The sequence below is a fragment of the Meles meles genome, chromosome 3 (assembly GCF_922984935.1).
Source record: "Meles meles chromosome 3, mMelMel3.1 paternal haplotype, whole genome shotgun sequence".
Taxonomy (NCBI): Eukaryota; Metazoa; Chordata; class Mammalia; order Carnivora; family Mustelidae; genus Meles; species Meles meles.
The window spans coordinates 113,349,625-113,367,396 of record NC_060068.1 but is presented as its reverse complement, the minus strand read 5'-3'; the positions used below and the strand labels follow the sequence as shown (position 1 = coordinate 113,367,396).

At 34.5% G+C, this 17,772-nt stretch overlaps 1 protein-coding gene across 2 annotated transcripts in view; it reads right to left on the bottom strand.

The window, feature by feature from the left end:
- Positions 1–17,772, bottom strand: part of FNIP1 (folliculin interacting protein 1) — a 156,346-nt gene that overhangs the window by 72,255 nt on the left and 66,319 nt on the right. For both annotated transcript variants that reach the window (XM_046000279.1, XM_046000280.1), the window contains exons 3-5: positions 6,881–7,015; positions 3,942–4,042; positions 3,442–3,516 (exon numbers count right to left, since the gene is read on the bottom strand). In XM_046000279.1, coding sequence (XP_045856235.1) covers positions 3,442–3,516; positions 3,942–4,042; positions 6,881–7,015 — 311 coding nt within the window. The remainder of the gene's footprint in view (positions 1–3,441; positions 3,517–3,941; positions 4,043–6,880; positions 7,016–17,772) is intronic.

The window sequence follows — 17,772 nt, the reverse complement described above, 5'->3', positions numbered from 1 at the left end:
CATTCTACTTTCAACAATTAATAGATCATCCAGACAGAAAGTCAGCAAGGAAATGTTGGACTTGAACCGTATCTTAGGCCAAATCGAGCTAAGAGATGTATACATATACGGATATATCCAAGAATAGCAGAATACAATTCTTCTCAAGTGGACATGGAATACTTTCTAATACTGATTACATGATATGTCACGAAACAGGTTTTAGCAAATTTAAGAAGGCTGAAATGAAACCACGTATCTTTTCTGACCAGAATGGTATAATACTAAAAATCAGTAACAAAAGGAAAGCTGGACAGTTCACAAATATGTGGAGATTAAACAACATGCTTCTGAACAACCAATGCGTCAAAGAGGAAATCAAAGGGCAAATCAAGAAATACCTTGAAACAAATAGAAATGGAAGCACAGTGTATCAAAACCTGTGAGATATTACAAAAGCAGTTCAAAGAGGGAAGTGAGAGCAATAAATGTCTACAGTAAGAAGCCAAAAAGATCTCAAATAAATGATCTTGAATTATACCTCAAAAACTGAGAAAAAAAATAAAGTCCACAATTAGTTAGGAAGGAAATAAAGGCCAATAGGAGAAAAATAGAAAAAGGAAAAATAACACTGAAGATTGATTAAACTACGAGCTGGTTTTCTGAAGAGACAAAATCATCAAACCTTTAGCTAATCCAGGAAAAAAGAGGACTCGAATAAATGAAATTAAAAATGAGACACTACACCTGATACCATACAAATAAAAAGGATCATAAGACTGCTATAGTTACACATCAAAATGAATAACCTATAAAAAATGGATAAATTCCTAGAAACATACAACATACCAAGAATGAATCATGAAGAAATAAAAAATGTGAACAGACCAATAATGAATAAGGAAAATGAATCATTCATCGAAAATCTTCCAACACAAGAAAAGCCAAGGAGACCAGATGATTTCCTTGGTAAATTCTACCAAACATATAAAGTGGAATTAATGCCAATTCTACTCAACTGTTCAAAAAATTAAAGAAGGAACACTCCCAAACTCATCTTACAAGGCCAGTGTTACCCTGACACCAAGACAGATAAGAACATTGTAAGAAAATAAAATTACAAATCACTTCTCTTGACTATTATAAATGCAAAAATTCTCCACAAAATATTAGCAAACCAAATTCAAAGAACATTAAAAGGATCATTCAATGTGATCACGTGGGATTTATCATTGGGCCGCAAGGATGCTTCGGTATACAAAAAGCAATAAATGAGAATTACCACTTTAAAAGAATGAAAGATAAAAATCGTATGATCAAGTCAACAGATGCAGAAAAAGCATATGACCAGGGCACCTGGCTGGCTCAGTCAGTTAAGTGTCTGCCTTTGGCTCAGGTCATGATCCCAGAGTCCTGGGACAGAGCCCTGCATCGGGTTTCCTGCTCTGTGGAGAACCTGCTTCTCCCTCTCCTCCCCACTCATGCTGTCACTAACACTGTCTCTCTCAAATAAATAAATAAAAACCTTAAACAAGGAAGGAAGGAAGGAAGGAAGAAAGGAGGAGCGAAGGGGGAGAAAGAGAGAAAGCGAGCATATGACAAAATACGTCTTTCCGTGAAAAATAAACCCTCAAAAAAGTAGGTTGGAAGAACAAATATTGTTAAAATGTCCATATTACCCAAAGTCATCTATAGATTCAATGCAAGTCTTATCAAAATTCCAATGGGATTTTTCACAGAAATAATAAAACAATCCTAAAATTTGTATGGTGCTACAAAAGACCCTGAATAGCAAAGCAATCCTGAGAAAAACTATACTGCAAAGCTAACATAATCAAAACATTATAGTACTAGCATAGAAACAAACATGCAAAACAATGGAACAGAATTTCAAGAGCCCAGAAAAAAACCCTGGATATACAGTCAACTAATATTTGATAAGGGACCCAAGAACATTTAACTGGGAAAGGATAGTGCCTTCAATAAATGATGATGGGAAAACTGGATAATCACTCACAAAAATGAACTCAAAATTGATTGAAGATATAAACAAAAGACCCCAACACTGCAAATCTCCTACAAGAAACCATAGGGAAAAAGCTCTTTGACATTGGTCATAGCAGCAATTTCCTAGATATGACACAAACAGCACAAACAACAAAAACAAAAATAAATAAATGGGAATACATCACACTAAAAAGCCTCTACACAGCAAATAAACAACCAACAAAATGAAAAGGCGATCTATGGAATGGTAAAAAAAAAAAATCTGCAAATCCTTTATCAGATAAAGGGTTAATATCCAAAATATATAAATAATTCATACAAATTAACAGCAAAAAAACAAGCAACCTGACTAAAAAATTAATACCTCCTTTTAATATTCAAAAGAACTGAACAATTTTCCAAAGAAGACATGCAAATGGCTAAGAGGTACATGAAAGAAATGCTTGACATCCCTAATCATCAGCGAAATGCAAACCAAACCATAACAAGGTATAACCTTCACACCTTTTATAATTGCGAACATCAAAAAGAAAAGAGATTATCAAGTGGTGGACAGGGTATCCAGAAAAGGGAACCCTTGTGCACTGTTGGTGGGAATAAAACTGATGAAGCCACTGAGAAAACAGTGTGAAGGTCTTCAAAAAATTAAAAATAGAACTACCATGTGACAGGAATCCCACTTTTGGATATATATCCAAAGGAACTGAAGTCAGGATCTCAGAGAGATGTCTGCATTCAGATGTTCACTGTGGCATTAGTGACAACTGTCAATAAATGGAGACAAACTAAGAGTCTATCAACAGATGAATGGATAAAATGCCATACAGACACGCGCACACACACACACACACACACACACAGAGGAACATTATCTGACTTTGAGAAAATGGAATCCTGCCATTTGTGACAATCTGAATGAACCTTAAGGGCATTATGCTAAGTGAAATAAGTCAGACAGAGAGACAAACACTATATAGTATCACTTACATGTGTAATATAAAAAAAACTGAACAGAAACAGAAAGCAGGGTGGTGGTTACCACGGGTTGAGAGTGGGGAAATGGGGAGATAACAGTCAAAGGGTACAAACATCAGTTACAGGATTAATAAGTTTTGAGATCTAATGTATAGCGTGCTGACTATAGCTAATAATATAGTTATTTTACACACTTGAAAGTTGCTCAAAGAGTAAATCTTAACTGTTCTCACTGCAAAAAAGAAATGGTACTTTTTGACAGAATGGTGGTGTTAGTTAGCTAATGCTATGATGGTAATCATATGATGTCAATTATATCTCAATAAAGCTAGAGAAAAAGTCTGGCCTCCATAAATTTCCAAACTTAAGGGATGGAAGAAAATCTCAATTTAAACTGCCACCTTGGGGGGAGTCTGTTAGTTTTCACACTTTGCACATCCTAAATAATTCATTTCTCCCACCATTCATAATCACACTTACGTATTGAGACTTCCACAGATACTGCTGCCAGTCCGTGCAGTAAAAACTTTGCTTAGCATAAGCTGTGGAGGGGAACTATGAAGAAAAAGAAAGGGACAGAGAGAGATCAAAACTAAAACATAAAAACCTTTTCAATTTATTACAAATAAAAATATACCTGGGCACCTGGGTGGCTTAGTTGGTTAAGTGTCATACTATTGATTTTGGCTCAGGTCATGGTTTCAGGGTTGTGAGATTAAGCCCATGTCAGGCTGCACACTGGGCATGGAGACTGCTTAAGATTCTCTCTCCCACTCTCCCTGTTCCCATTCCCCCTTCCCAAAAAAGGTATAAATCACAAAGATTTCACTGCATGGTTACAACAGTCGTGAAGGAGCATGAAACCCATAAAACACCATAAATCTAACATGCTCCATCTGTGTGAAGACTACAGGAAATTCTCTCATCTTCAAAAATTACATGTTCTAAAATGGGTTATGAAAAATCAGAAAAGCCCTCACCGGATCTGATGAATTTTTAAGGTAGACCCTTTATAGCTCATTGCTACTGAGCCAAACATCATCTCTCCAAGCATATTGGCATCAGAAGAGCACCGAGAACCCTAAAAAAAATAACCGGAACATTAATAAAACTGCAAAATTTTAAACCTATTTCAAATATTGAATTTTTCTGAAAATTCCTTTGCTGCAGTTATTCTACATAACTACATATTTTTAAAAAGTGACTCTACATTGTATATATACACTGTTCTATAACTTGATTTTATTTCACAATATGTTACAGATATAACCATACTGTTATACAAATACTCCTTTTAAATACATAGTATTCTACTGTATGAAAATACCACAGCTGCTCTTACTGCTAGGCATTTAGGTTACTTCTTCGTTTTTGCTATTATAATAATGCTTATTATAATGTGCATATGCAACGTTTCTCTAGAACAGAAAATAAGAAATAGAATTTCCTGAACATGCAGAACAGTTTTTACTGCTCCTACTGTGCAAAAGAGGTATCTATAAACAGGGTAATGTATATCTATTTTGTATTTTTTAAAAGGACTTATTTAAAATATTAGAATGTCTTGTTCTCAAAGAAGTCAAATTAAAAGTTACTCCTTTCCATTTTTCTTCAAATGTCTTTGTCATCACAGGATTCAGAAAAAAAGGTAACACTGAACTCATCCATTTGGTTACTAATTAGGTACTGTGGTAAATATCACTAACTACCCAAAAAATACCTTATTCTTTATTTTCTGAAGTCTAATTTGTTTCAGGGCAGCAATGTGCCGAACCAAAAATTTAAAAAAAAAGTTATTTTTTTTAAATGCATTTCACAGCCTTCCTTGTAGACAAATCAAGAGTTGGTTTCTACATCCAAAAGGTTAAATTAATGGTTGGAGTAGCACCTTTCAGAACTTACACATTTATAAGGCCTGGTCAATGATATAAATGGAAGTCACTGGAGATGGAGATGCCATACTAGGACCAAAAGGCAACAATTACACATGAACTCTGGCTAAGATAAGGATGCCTTGGTTTCTAAAGCCATCCTGAAACCCATGTGGCATACCTAGACAGCCTTTCATACTTCTTGTCATATGAACAAAATAATCCCTAGGTATAATCCAATTCCTAATTTACACAGTTATATAATAAAACAAGTGATAAGGAAGAGGACCTAAATAACTATGTAAGATAGTAGTTGAGTATTATTTATAAATTTCACTAAGCCATTCCATCATAAAAAATAAAAAATTGGGAGGATTTTTTAAAAAATATTTAAAAGACTCTTCTGATAAAGTGTTGAAGACCCCCATTTTACATGTGGAGGACAGGGAATACATCTGCTTACTATTTTTATTTTTATGTGATTCCTTTGCTTGCTTAATGCCTATCTGGGTTTAAAAAAAAACTATATATTTGCATTTGCTAGCTTTCTTAAAAAAATCTTCAAATAGCAATCTATTTCATTATATATAACTTTTGTATTAGTTTTTATATATATTCATTTACATATTATTCTTTCTCTCTTAGGTACTATAGTCTCTACTGTATTAGACCAGAGTTTTCCAGTAAAGGTTCTCCTTACCTGCTCTAATACATATCAAATAGTTATCATGAATGTCATGTTATGTATTTTTATGTGACATAATCTATAATAAAGTTTATAACTTAAAAAGTGCTGTTATCTTTCATGTTTTTTTTTGTTTTTTAAATAAGGCCCTTACTTAAAAGGTCAATTTTCTAAAGTACCAATTGCTGGAAGCTATTAATCTGTAATATCTGTGTAGATCAAAGATAATGTCCTAGTTACCCGAAATCACATTTAACAAGTGTAGTGAACTACATGCTACAATAATTCAATGTTTCTTGCTAAAAAAGCAGATTTCCAGGACCATACTGAGCCTATATCAGAATATCTGGGCACAAAGCCTACGAATCTGAACTTTAAAAAAGAAAATCTCTACGGATCTTGATGCAACATGAGGGTGCAATCAATCACTCGATGCTTCAGCATTTCTACAATCTGGATCCATATGCTAATATTCATTTTTAACTGCATTACAGTAGGAGGAAATGCAAATTTACACAACTCAATCAGCAAACATCCAACCTGGTATAAGTATGATGATGTCACATAGCATAACACTATTAGGAACTTACTAATTTGTCATGCGTAAGCTGGAGGAGAAACGGGAAGACAGGGCCAACTATATAGTACTTCCTAGTACCTAGATTCTAAACACCTCAGAGCTCTTTCACATACACTGCTACAATGACCAGATAGAAGGGTCACTTCCCATCCAAACACAATTTAAAGACCCAGAATTCCATGCTAATATTGCTAAATATGAAATACTTGTGATACATTCATGCAAGCTTGGATAACACAAATAAATTCACACAGATGACACATACTTGGTATGAAACCAAACACTTAACGTTATATGTAAAATATAACAAGTTTATACAGAAGTTCCCACTAGGTACTAATTTGTTTAACTTTGTATTTTAAAAGAGATTATTTCTGAAAAATATAAATGTCCATTTCTGCATATGTATACTCCCAATCATACTTTAATTTCATACTACAGCCACACTGTATATATAGGCTGTATAATACAGGCTATATTTGCATTCATATTTCAATAATTTAAAAGTATCTAAAATAAATTATTCTGATAGCCAAAAAAATCTGAATTGGGAAATAAAAGGGAGAAACTACCCCTTACTACCTATGCCCATCATTTTCTGAACTTCTCCTAAGATTTATCAAAATGTATAAACTTACTTATTTAATTACCTGTCTCCCCAGAAGGGTAAGGACTAGTTCCTGGTATACCCCCAGTACCTAGGATGGTACATAACACATTGTAGGTGCTCACAAGTATTTGTAAATGAGTGAATGAATAAATAAATGATATCAATGACCTTACTTGGTACTTAGGACACTGGTCTTTTACATCAGAAGATGAAGTCACAGAACTATCCAGTGAGGAAGAACTGTCTCCTCCAGGTTTCAGTTGGCAGCACTTCCCAAAGACTTTTACTTGAGCATCACTACAGAGTTTCTGAAATAGAGATATTATGCCCATTCATATTATAAAAGACGGTTCAGCATATACAAGTTTAATTATAATATAAAAATCTTTGAAAAAACCAAGTATGAAATAATTCAAAATAATATAACCTTCGTATAATGATTTGCATTTTACTGCATTTTCTCCAGTACTGTTTTCTGTTCTTGTAGCGTTTGTATTATGCTTTTCTCACCAAGATTATCAAATCACAGAGTTTTTCTATATTATTATGGTCTACAACAATGTTCATTACTAGTGATGTAATGTATTACAGCAGTTTTTGAATAACTGGATCTCAAACCCCCTTTTACGCCTTTTGTGTGAGTTATATCAATTTTCTCCCATATAAGAAATTAAAACTGAGAAAATTTAAAATACTAAATCACTTAAATATAACAATACACACATTACCAGTTAACATTATGTAACGTATTTATAAAAAAAAACCTTTTTCCATTAAGTGACATTAACATATTTTTTAAAAGATTTTATTCATTTATTTGAGAGAGAGAGAGTGCAAGTGAGAGAGCAGCAGATGGACAGGGAGAAACAGACTCCCCACCAAGTAAGGGATCCGATATGAGGCTCAATCCCAGGATCCTGAGATGACCTGAGCTGAAGGCAGACGCTTAACCAACTGAGCCACTCAGGCACCCCTATCATTAACATATTTTTATGAAAAAAGGCTTCTTCAGAGAGAAGAAGGGATAGGAGGAGAAATGCAAATGGAGCTTTTATATTTTACTAAATGTGTGTGTCTCTACATATATGAACATCTGTTTATTATTTTGAAATGAGAATGTATTCATGTAGTGAAGCTTTTTTTTTTTTTTAAAGATTTTATTTATTTATTTGACAGAGAGAGATCACAAGTAGGCAGAGGCAGGCAGAGAGAGGAAGGGAAGCAGGCTCCCTGCTGAGCAGAGAGCCCCACGCGGGGCTCGATCCCAAGACCCTGGGATCATGACCTGAGCTGAAGGCAGAGGCTTTAACACACTGAGCCACCCAGGCGCCCCTGAAGTTAAGTTTTTAATAACATTTGAGTTTAGAACCAGAAGGCTGTACAGTGGTGTAGTGTAGTATGAAAGAACCAAGTATTTCTATTTCTTTTTCTCTATGGTCTTGCTTTCCCCTAATTTCCCAACAGGTTCTAGAGCTTTCACTGCTTACAAGTACCAAAGTTGTAATCCACCAAGGACTTTGATACTCCTAAAGGTATTTATCACAGTTACCAGTATGTCACTCTTCCATGTGAAAGAATTCAGGTAGGTTTTCAGAAGTAGTAATCTGACTGAAATCACCATTTTTGAAGACCAATTATTTTACAAGTTGCCAGTATCAACAAAGGCATTGTAAAAGAGAACATATGCTAATTTCAAAACCATCTCTAAACAAAAATGTAAAGAGCATGATCAACTAAAACTAAAAAGAACGAAGGCTTTAAAACTAAATAGACATGAATTTAAATCCTGCTCCTTGGCAAGTTACTTGACCTCTCTGAGCTTATCTATTTAATGGAGAGAAAAACCCTACCTAATCAGTAAAGTATCTGTGACACATCAGAGAGAGAGGTGTGTGTGTGTGCATGTGTATGTATCTCATTATGTACTTATATATAAATATATTAAGTGCCCTATACAGCATCTAGAACTAGCATATGCAAGACCCACCTATATGATGCCTATAAGAGACTCAATTCAGGGGCGCCTGGGTGGCTCAGTGGGTTAAAGCCTCTGACTTCGGCTCAGGTCATGATCCCAGGGTCCTGGGATTGAGCCCTGCATACTAGCAAACCAAATTAAAAACATTAAAAAGATCATTCACCACAATTAACTGGGATTTATTCTTGGGTTGCAAAGGTGGTTCAATATTCGCAGCAGATCAATCAACATGACATAGCACATTAGCAAGAGAAATGATAAAAACCTTATGACCATTTCAGAAGATTCAGAAAAAGCATCTGATAAAGTGTAACATCCACTCATGATAAAAACCCTCAAAAAAGTTATGTTTAAAGGAAACACAGCCCAACATAATAAAAGCCATATATGAAAACCCACAACTAATATCACATTTAATGGTGAAAAACTGAGAGCTTTTTCCCTAAGACCAGGAAAAAGACAGGGATGCCCACTCTCACTTCCATTCAACATAGCACTGGAAGTCCTAGCCACAGCAATTAGACAACAAAAAGAAAGGAATGGCATCCACATAGGAAAGAAAGAAATAAAACTTTCAGTAACTAAGGTGAGATGATACTATATATAAAAAACCCTAAAGAGTCCACCAAAAAACTACTAAAACAGTAAATAACTTCAGTAAAGTTGCAGGATACAAAATCAATATACAGAAATCAGTTGCATTTCTGTAAGCTTATAATGAAGCAACCAAAAGAGAAATTAAGAAATAATCCCATTTGCAACTGCACCAAAAAGAATAAAATACCTAGGAATAAACTCTGCCAAGAAGGTCAAAGACCTGTTCTCTGAAAAATGTAACAAAATGATTAGAAATTGAAGATGACACAAACAAATGGAAAGATAATTCCAAGCTCATCGATTGTTAAGAAAAAATACTGTTAAAATACCCATACCACCCAAAGCAATCTGCAGATTTAACACAAACCCTATCAAAATACCAACAGCATTTTTCACAGAACTAAAACAAAAAAATCCTAAAATTTGTATGGAACAAAGACCCCAAATATCCAAAACAATCTTGAAAGAGATAAACAAAACTGAAAGTATTACAATCCCAGATTTTAACATCCGCTCCAAAGCTGCAGTATTCAGAACAGTATGGTACTGGCACAAAAACAGACACAGGCAAAGGAATAAAAGTGGACCACTTTCTTACACAATACACAAAAATAAACTCAAAATTAATTACAGACCCATATATAAGACTTGAAACCATAAAAATCATAGAAGAGAGCAAGGCAGAAATCTCTCTGACACCAGCCATAACATTTTTCTAGGTATGTCTCCTAAGGCAAGGGGAAGAAAAGCAGAAATAAATTACTGTGACTACATCAATCTAAAAATATTTGGTACTCAAAGGAACAATCAACAAAATTAAAAAAGTCTATTGAGTGGGAAAAGATAGTTGCAAATGATGTATCTCACAAAGGGCTAACATTCAAAATATAAAAAGAATTTCTACAACTCAACACCAAAAAACCAAATTATTCAATTAAAAATTGGCGGAAGACATAAACACATTTCTCCAAAAGAAGACATACAGATGGCCAAAAGACATCTAAAAAGATGTTCCACATCACTAATCAGGGAAATGCAAATTAAAGGCATAATGAGATATCTTTTACACATGTCAAAACGGTTAAAATCAAAATGACAAGAAAAAAATGATGGTGAGGATGTCAAGAAAGGGACCCTTGTGCACTGTTGGTAAGAATGCCAACTGGTACATTCACTGTGGAAAATAGTACAGATGTTCCCCAAAGTTAAAAACAGAATGATCGGGGTGCCTGGGTGGCTCAGTGGGTTAAAGCCTCTGCCTTCGGCTCAGGTCATGATCTTGCCATTTGCAACAACATAGATGGATCTAGAAAGTATAATGCTAAGTGAAATAAGTCAGAGAAAGACAAATACCGTATGATTTCACTCATGTGGGGAAATTAAGGGGAAAAAAAAAGAATACAGAAAAAAGAAAAAAAAAAAAGACAAACCAAAATCAGACTCTAAACTATAAAACTAAGGGTCACCGGAAGGGAGTTCAGGGGGTTTGGGTGAAACAGATGAAGGGGATTAAAAGTATATTTATCATGATGAGGACTGAATAATATGTAAAATTGTTGAGTAACTATTTTGTACACTTGAAACTAATACAACACTATATGTTAACTATATTGGAATTAAAAAGAAAGAACCTCTAAGGACGGGGACCCAGAATCATATTTTTAACAAGTGCCCCAGGCTACTATCATAACACAGAAGATTCACTGGATGGGATCATTGTTAGGATTTCTTTCAACTCTGAAACTTCATTCTCATGACCTGAGAATTTTAGGTAGCACTATTTTTCTGTGAACAGAACTAAATTTTAAAATAAAGGCAATGATACAGCCTAAGAACCTACAATTTGGCTGGTGATACATTTAGGGTCTTACACACATTGCCTTATTCTCCTGCACAATAATCCTTTATGGCCAGTATTATTATCATTACCAAAGTATGCACAGATTCCAAGTTGGAACTCTGTACAAACTTCTAACTGTAGGATGAGTAAGTTCAGAGGATGTAATGTTTAGCATGGTGACTATAGTTAACAGTACAAAAGCTGTCAGGAGGGTAGATTTTAAATGTTCTCATCACAGGGGTACCTGGGTGGCTCAGGTGGTTAGGCACTGGACCCTTGATTTCAGCTCAGGTCATGATCTTATGATTGTGGGCTCAAGTCCTGAGTCAGGCTCCTCAGATTCTCTTTCTCCCTATCCTTCTGCCCATCACCCCTCCCTGCTCTCTAAATCTCTGTCTCTCTAAACTAAATAAGTAAATCTTTAAAAATAAAGGTTCTCATCACACACACACAGAAAAATTAACTTTGTGATGTGACAGATGTGATCACTAACCTTATTATGGTATTCCTTTTTTCATATATACATAGGTAAAATAACTACATTGTCTACCTTAAATTCACAAAGTGTTATAGGTCTACTGTATTTCAGTAATGCTGGGGAAAAAAAGTTGGGACTATTGTACAGTATCTTATCTTCATAAAAGAAATTACTGTTTTAGAAACTGTTTCTTCATCCTCTTTGAATCACTGAGTTTCTCCTACCATTAACATAATTATCTGATGTTATGATGGTAATACAAAAACAGTAAGGGGAGACTGGGTGGCTCAGTCAGGTTAGCATTTGACTCTTGGTTTCAGCTCGGATCGTGATCTCACTGAGCCCCTCAGTGAGCAGTGCATTCAGGGGGAAGTCAGCCTGGGATTCTCTCTCTTCCTCTCCCTCTGCACCGCCCCCCAACCTGTACTCTCTCGTGTGCATGCACACTCTCTAAAATAAATAAACTTCAAAAACAAAAACAAAAAACAAAACTAAGGTTCATCTCAAGTACTCTTCGACTTACTTTTCTCACCTATTTAAAATGTACTCTTCTTATATTTTATAGGTTTTATAAGGCAATTTAAGTCCTTTATGTGTAGTACGGAATAAAACAGATGTAAATAAAACAACAAACAAAAACCACAAAAATAGATACAATTTTGGTAGTCATTGCAAATTAACCTCCATGGAGACTACAATTTCACTCCCTTTAATAGCAAAGTATTATCATTAAGCATTTGAGTTTTTGCCAGTCTAAAAGGAAAGAACTAAAATCACAGTATAGTTTTCATTTTCATTTCCTTTATTAAGAATGAGACTGAATCCTATTAAATGTGTAATGGCCTTCTGTATGTGAACTCTCTGCCCTTGTCCTTCATCCAGTTTTCTAAGTGGTTGTCCTATCTAGATTCTAAGAACTCTTCATATAGAAAGATTACCACTTGGGGCTTATACACTGTAAAAACATTTTCCCAGGGTATTATTTTAAACTTTCCTTATGGTGGTGTTTTTGTTTCCTTGTTCCTTTGTTTTTGTTTTATTTTGTTTACCACAAGAGTTTGGTAGGGGTTTTATGTTGGATTTTTGTTTGGTTTGACTGTCAAATTTACTTTATGGCTCTTGGATTTTAAATCATAACTAGAAAGATCTTCTCCACAAATATAAAGGAACTCATTCATGGTTTCTTATGTAAAGTTGTAGCTTTAGTTTTTTACATTAATATGTCTAATATACTTGAGATATAAATTCAAACTTGTCTTTAAATAGTTGTCTAATGACTCAGCACCATTTACTAGTCTTTGTATCTTTATCATATATAAATTCCTGTGTGGATGTAGATCTATTTCTGATTCTTTATTTTACTCCTCTTTTCTTTTTATGCACCAGTAACACAGTTTTAATTACTGAAATTTCACAGTATTTTTGCAAATCTGGTAGGGCTAGCTTCATCCCCACTGTCCTTTTTCAGTTTTTCAACCACTTACTGTTCACTTTCTTCCATTTGAACTCCAGATTCTGCTACCTAGTTCCACACACTGCCCTTTTTTTACAGAGCAACTTTGAAAGAATGGACAACATTAGGACAGGGAATATTACCCAAGAATGTATTTGCCTTTCCCTTTGTGCAAGTAAGATTTTATGTACTTTTGAAAAAAAAAGAAATATTTTATGTACTTTTAGAGACTTTTAAAGTTCTGAAAGCATAGTTTTTTTAAAGGGTCTGCAGAGGCACTTTTTCAAATTGCTGTTTCAAATGGAGTCCTGGCTTTCTTCATATTGTCTAATTCGAAGCTATAAGTACATATGGAGCTTACTGATTCCTGTATATTAACTTCAGCACCAGTCCAATTACCTAAAATCCAATGTTCCAAATTTGCTATCATAATTAAGACTCAACAATTAGCACTTGTACAATGCTTCATAGTATATAAAACTCACACATTGTAATTTGTATTCATCTTTTCAAAGTCATATGAATTTGCTGATATACAACTTTATATTTGTGTGTAATGAATAAAGGCTGAAGCATGAAAATGATCATATAACTTCACTGAGAACCCATGAAATAGCATTACATTATCATGAAAACAAAAATGATAATGATAATGATAGTATTATGTGATCAAATCACACAGTACACAGTACACATTTGACTAACATCATTGTTCAAAGAAACGACATCTCAATACTTTTTACATTTCAGCTATAAAATGAATAAGGTCTCAGGACTGAATGTAAAAAAATAAAAAATACATTTTTACGAACAAGGGAAGTTACTTTATTAAAATCACTAAATGTATTCAATTTAATCAGGCTTTACAATTCAGCAGTCATTTTACATTAAATATAATAGAGCTGGAATATACATGCTCTGAAAAGCTATACAGTGATCAATACAATTTTATTTTAGCATTATAGGACAATATTAGGCACACAAAGTACTTTCTTCTTAAGTTCAATTGGCCAACATACAGTACATTATTAGTTTCTGATGTAGTGTTCAATGATTCATTAGATTTATATAATACCCAGTAATTTCTGACACAAAATCTAAGCATTCATGTAATAGAATTTAAAATGTAAAACACAGAGCTCCTCATTTCGTCCCCAAACCCATTAAATATACTCTAAATATACAGTATTTTCCTTGCATGGAAATACAGAAATAATCTTTTTATCCTTATAAGGTACTATGATGCTCTTCATAGAGAATTCTTTGGTTCAACAGAATCCAGATTATGAATCAGTATGCCACGGTGAAAATACTACCGACCTTCCCCCTCCCATCCCAGATTTTAAAATACTCAATAAAGTATATTATCATCTAACATCTTTATAAAGAAAATTATCTGTCATCTGTCTTATTTAAAGAGATCTCATTAAGTATTTTTATAATGGTCATTTCTTAATGTTGATGTACCTTGAAATGAAATATGCTTTCAAATAAAAACTGTTTTCGAACATATTCCTAAAATTCAGATTCAGGCTACTATTAAACTGCCTAAGGAACTTACAGCTGTTTCCAAATTAGAAAATGTTAATTTCTTTTTGGTAAGGGGAACAGAGTGAAGCAATTTGCTATGACTTATTATAAACCTTAGTTCTCCATTTATAATTTATGATATTACTTTCTCAACTTTAGGATAAACTTTTCTCAATAAAATTTTTGGTGAAATACATGGCCAAATTCGTATTTATAATCCTTATTTTCTCTGATAAGAGTACTTTAAACTAAGAGCAAGGACACAAGAAGTGACTTCAATATTTATCATATCAAAATAGAATGTTGCTCTGCAAAGACAAAGGTGAAATGATTTACCTTTATCCAATAAACTGCTAATGTCTAAACTATCTTATCATTATGCACAGACTCAAAATATTATATAAAAAGTAAAAAAATTATCATTTACATCACACAGTCCTTCTTTGCCTATATAGAACCCACATGATGTGATTTTCCAAGGGTACTGTAATAGTAAAAGAGATTTAAAAATCACTTGCAGATTCAAACAGCCTCAATTTGGAGGAAACATGAGTATTTCGATGTCATTCATTGTGTTCAAAAGGAATATATGAAATCTTCATAGATGTATTTACAGGATTTTGATGATAAACTTCCTAACTGAAACTGATGAAAGTATGTCCACCTTAGTTTTCTGAACTGCACAGTGCCACATGCGGAGGCACTGTGGAGTTTAGAAAACTAAGGTGAGTAACAGACAAATTTTTTACTTTGTCTTTTTTTCCAATCTAATAATGAAAGCACATAAAAAACAGCTATGCTATAGAAGTCTATGAAAGACTATGAACCGAGGATTATGAGAATTCTGATGCAGGAGAAAAGGAATAGAAGAATCAAAAAGGATTCCTAAAATTCTGATAAAACGAACCTTGAAAGCAGATAAATATTCATCTAGGGAGATGGCACACAAGGATGAGGACATAAAAAAAGTTAGACTGGAGGTATTCAAAATTGTTTGATTTCTAGTTACCAATGAATCCAGATAACATTTTTTGTTTTAAGATTTTATTTAATTTTATTTAATTTTTTAAGATTTTATTTAATTTTTTTTGTCAGAAGGAGACACAGCAAGAGAGGGAACACAAGCAGGGGGAGTGGGAGAGGGAGAACAGGCTTCCTGTGCAGCAGGGGAGCCTGACATGGGGCTTGATCCTAGGACCCCAGAATCATGATTCCCAAGCTGAAGGCAGACGCTTAATGACTAAGCCACCTAGGTGCCCCTAGAGAACAATTTTTTTAAAAAAGTAGTAGACTTACAGGAAAATTTCAGAGGACTGAGGAATGAGTGGGTGATACGAGATTAGAGCCAGAAGACAGATTAATACTGAAACACAGAGAGACAGAGAAAAGACTAAGACATGGAGAAGACCAAGCAGAGACGTTAAGGAGAGAACAAGAGACAGAACAGTCAGATAGTCTGAGAGACAGTGAAGCAGACAGACTGAAAGATAACAGATGCTGAGAAGGAAGAGTGAGAAGAACGGAGTTAGAGACAGAAAAAGACAAAAGAACACATACAAGAAAGAGAAAGTAAAAGTATAATCACTTTGTTGGTGTTGGGTAAAGAGGCTTTGTGAAGGTCTATAGACAAAGAAAAAAAAAGCTAACTGAGAGGGAAAAAGGAAGACATCAGCAAGAGAGAAGACCAATGTGACTAATGAAGCATCATCCCAGAAAAGGTGGGGAGGAAGGGTTCAAGAAACAGTATGAGTCAAGACTCACAAGGTTGTTTAAAAATAAAAAGTAAGAATGCTGGGGCGCCTGGGTGGCTCAGTGGGTAAAAGCCTCTGCCTTCGGCTCAGGTCATGATCTCAGGAGCCCCGCATCGGGCTCTCTGCTCAGTGGGGAGCCTGCTTCCCTCCCCCCCACACCTGCCTCTCTGCCTACTTGTGATCTCTGTCTATCCAGTAAATAAATAAAATCTTAAAAAAAAAAAAAATAAGTAAGAATGCTGAGGGGCGCCTGGGTAGCTCAGTGGGTTAAGCATCTGCCTTTGGCTAAGGTCATGACCTCAAGATCCTGGAACTGAGCCCCATATCAGGGTCCCTGCTCAGTGGGGAGTCTGCTTCTCCCTCCCTTGCCCATCCCCCCTGTTTATGTTCTCTTTCTCTCTCATACACTCTCTTAAATAAAATCTTTTTTAAAAAAGTAAAAATGCTGAAAAAACACACAATAAATAAACATTAATCAAGGTAAATAATAAAGGAAAGGTCACATGCTCCAATTCAATGGAACACTACCAACCAAAGAAAAACCTCAATAAATATAAAAAAAAAGCAGTTTTTATCAATCGATATCAACCTCAGCTTCAATGTAGTTCTGCTGAGCTATCAGCAGTCTAAATGAGAAGAAGATATGCTCATTACATTTGTAGCCTTGATTTCAACTGTCTACTTAACCATCCACAATTCTATGATTGTGCGGCTACCTCATCATTCAGCTATTCCAAGTTAAGTGTTGAATTCAGCAAACACTTCCTTCTCCCTTATCCCCCAAATCCAGCCATTCTTCATATAGCAGCAAAAGTGGTTTTTTCCCCCCATATCTTTAAAAGATATATATTAGTTTCAGGATTACAACATAGTGATTTGATGTTTTTATATGCTGCAAAATGACCTCCATAATAAATCTAGTTAACATCTATCACTATACAGTTACATATTTTTTCTTGTGATAACTTTTACTCTTTCAGCAACTTTCAAATATACAATACAGTATTTTAAATTATAATCACCATTCTGTACATTACATCTCCATAACTTATTTTAAAACTGAGAGTTTGTACCTTTTGACACATTTCACCTATTTTGCTCACTTCCCACCCTCTCCCTCTGGCAACCACCACCTATCAGCCATAGCTATGACTTTGTTTTTGGATTCCACATATAAGTCAAATCACTACGTATTTATCTTTCTCTGAGTTATTTCACTTAGCATAATGCCTTCAAGGATTATCCATGTTGTTACAAATGGCAAGAGTTCCTTCCTTTTTATGGCTGAAGACTACTCGATTGTATACACACACACCACATTTTCTTTAACCATTCATCCACTGATGGAACTGGTTGCTTTCATGTCTTGGCTATTGTAAATAATGCTGCAATAAACATGGGGTGCATTTATCTTTTCGAGTGTTTTCATTTTCTGTGG